General features: G+C 36.7%; 1 protein-coding gene across 1 annotated transcript; it reads right to left on the bottom strand.

Moving 5' to 3' along the window:
- Positions 1-358: 358 nt before the first annotated feature.
- Positions 359-1699, bottom strand: LOC137660109 (myosin heavy chain, clone 203-like). The gene is made up of 3 exons (XM_068394825.1): positions 1292-1699; positions 842-1090; positions 359-694 (listed from the first exon to the last, which is right to left on the bottom strand). Exons 1-3 carry the CDS (start codon positions 1697-1699, stop codon positions 359-361), a joined length of 993 nt encoding a protein of 330 aa, XP_068250926.1.
- Between the last annotated feature and the right edge of the window lie 741 nt (positions 1700-2440).

Raw genomic sequence — 2440 nt, 5'->3', positions numbered from 1 at the left:
GCCTAGGCAGTTAAGCCTGGCATCCTTAAACCTAAAAAAAAAAATTATAAAATATTCCTTTCACAAAAATAATAATACCGGTATATTCCTTTTGTAAAATAAGCGACGTCGCTATGAAATAAAAATAGTTTTCCTTTCACAAAATAACTTAAGAATATATTCCTTTCACAAAATAAAAATAAAATAATATTCCCTTAAAAAAAAGGAAAAAAATATTAACACTAAAAAATTTTTTTTTTTCGTTTTTAATTTTAAATTTTTTGTGGGGTTTTTCATTTTTTATTTTTTTTTTTTGTTTTTTGGTTTTATATCTTTTTTTGTTATTTATTTCATTTTTTATTTGCTTCTTTCTGGCTTCTTAATTATTTTGGATTTTTTCCTCCTGAGTTCGTTCGTTATGAACCTTATTTTCGCTTGTTTCCAAAACCGGAACTACGGGACCAAGGGGGGCCCAAGAGAACTTGACCCGTTTTGGTTTCTTCTTCTTTGGTTTCCTTACCAAAAGTTTCCTTTTAGGTCCTTCTCCTTCTTGTTTTTCTTCCTTCACAACGACTACTGTCTTGTCATCTTCTGCTGCAGCTTCACACCTTTCAACGTCACCCATTCCTTCATCTTTTATAACGTTTTCCAAATCTCTCTTCTGAAGTTTCTTCTTCAGTGAAGAGATGACATCCTTCGCTGCAGATAATTCTTTCTTCATTTGATCTTCTACGTTAGTCATTCGAACAATCTTACCGTTCAAATTTTTTTCTCGTTTAACTTTGTTCTCCAGGTGTTCTCGAAGACCTTCGTTCTTCTTTGTGACTGTGAACACTGCCTCCTTTAGCTCATGATTTTGTACCAGAGCTTTAGAAAACTCTCCCTGCAGCTCTTCTACTAGCCTTTGGTGTCCTTGGCTTCTTTTCTGATCATTAGCACGAGCCTCCATCATTTCTTTTTCTAGTTTGATTTTCTCTAGAGCCAATTCTTCTTTAAGGAAGCTTTGTTCCTTATTGGATATTTTGAGAACTTCATTCTTTGCCAGAAGGATCGATTTCAGCTCGTCATGAGCCTCGATTTCCTTCTTGGCCTTTTCCAGTTCCTCATTCAACTGAACTATTTTCATTGTGTTTTCTTCATGCAAAGTCACTTTATCTTCAAGCTCTTGTTTCAGAGCTTCCTTCTCTCCCATAAGTTCTGATTGCATTTGAATATGGGCATCATTTTTCTCCTGAGCCATTTTCATCTCCGCTTTCAACTCTTGGATTGATTGATAGTAATCAACAAGTTGATTTTCATGTTCTTCAATCACAGCTTGTTTATTTGCAAGTTCTTTAGCCATGGTCTCATTCTTTCGCTTGAGATCTTCAATCTCGGTGTCTCCGTCAGTCTGAACTGTTACATCTGTGTTAGAGATGGGTTCAGGCTCTACCTGAACTTCTACCTCTCGGTTAGAGATAAGATGTTCAGTCTGTACCTGAACGTCTATATCTCTGTTAGAGGTAAGAAGTCCAGGGTGTACCTGAACTTGTGCATTTCTATTAGAGATAACACTCCCTGCGCCTCCTGGCAGCAGCAGCTGTTCCTCCTCGCCGGAAAGCAAAGGATCTTTCCTACTGATGAAAGCTTCCGTCTCCTCAGAAACTTCATCGAGTTCCTCCTGGTCCAAGACAGGCTCGAGTTCCTCACTCTTTTCCTCCTCGGCCCAGAATTTCCTCATCAGAAGACCACCTCCCAAAATGAGGCGTAGTCCTTCCAGTTCCATCAACAGGGGTTGCTGGTCCTGAAACCCGTCTTCGGAAGAGGGACCTCCAAGTAGATATTTCTTCCCGTACTCGCTGATAGCTTTCAATGCGTTGTTTGTGAACATCTTCGTTGTAAAACTCAGAATGCAGATCACTTGACTTTAATCTGGTATAATTTGAAGAAATCGAGGTAGGTCCTCGCAGAAATATCAACTCCGAGATTGAAGGAGTTTTGAAGACTGGAGAAGTCTTCGTTGGCTTCGAGCTCGTCTCCTGAAACTGATTCCGATTATAATTCGAATGAGAGCGAGACTTTGAAGACGTCTTCGTTCGCTTTGGGAAAAGTCTTCACTCGGTCTTCACCGAAACTTACTTTCTACTTCTGGTCATTGTTATTGATCTGATAACTCAAATCACAAATCTGTAATATATATATATATATATATATATATATATATATATATATGTATGTATGTATGTATGTATGTATATATATGTATGTATATATATATATATATATATATATATATATATATATATATATATATACATACACACACATATACAGTATATATCTAAATTTTGCTTCTTTTCTTTTCCTGCTCCACCTAACCTAAACTAGGCAGATGAGATCCAGTGCTGTAGGTTAGGTTAGATCAAGTTAGATTAGGGTATTACCCTTATGACTTACTTCCTACATATACTATACTTTATAA

Source organism: Palaemon carinicauda, chromosome 20 (genome assembly GCF_036898095.1).
Source record: "Palaemon carinicauda isolate YSFRI2023 chromosome 20, ASM3689809v2, whole genome shotgun sequence".
Taxonomy (NCBI): Eukaryota; Metazoa; Arthropoda; class Malacostraca; order Decapoda; family Palaemonidae; genus Palaemon; species Palaemon carinicauda.
Note: the sequence above shows the minus strand (reverse complement) of the source record. Positions and strands in the feature narration are given on the sequence as shown.

Coding starts and splice junctions, on each gene's coding strand:
- LOC137660109 (XM_068394825.1), bottom strand. CDS start 1,699: ATGAGGAAATTCTGGGCCGAGGAGGAAAAGAGTGAGGAACTCGAGCCT. Junction 1,091..1,291: donor AACTTGCAAATAAACAAGCT/GTGATTGAAGAA, acceptor AAAATAGTTCAG/TTGAATGAGGAACTGGAAAA. Junction 695..841: donor GAGAGTTTTCTAAAGCTCTG/GTACAAAATCAT, acceptor GATCAAATGAAG/AAAGAATTATCTGCAGCGAA.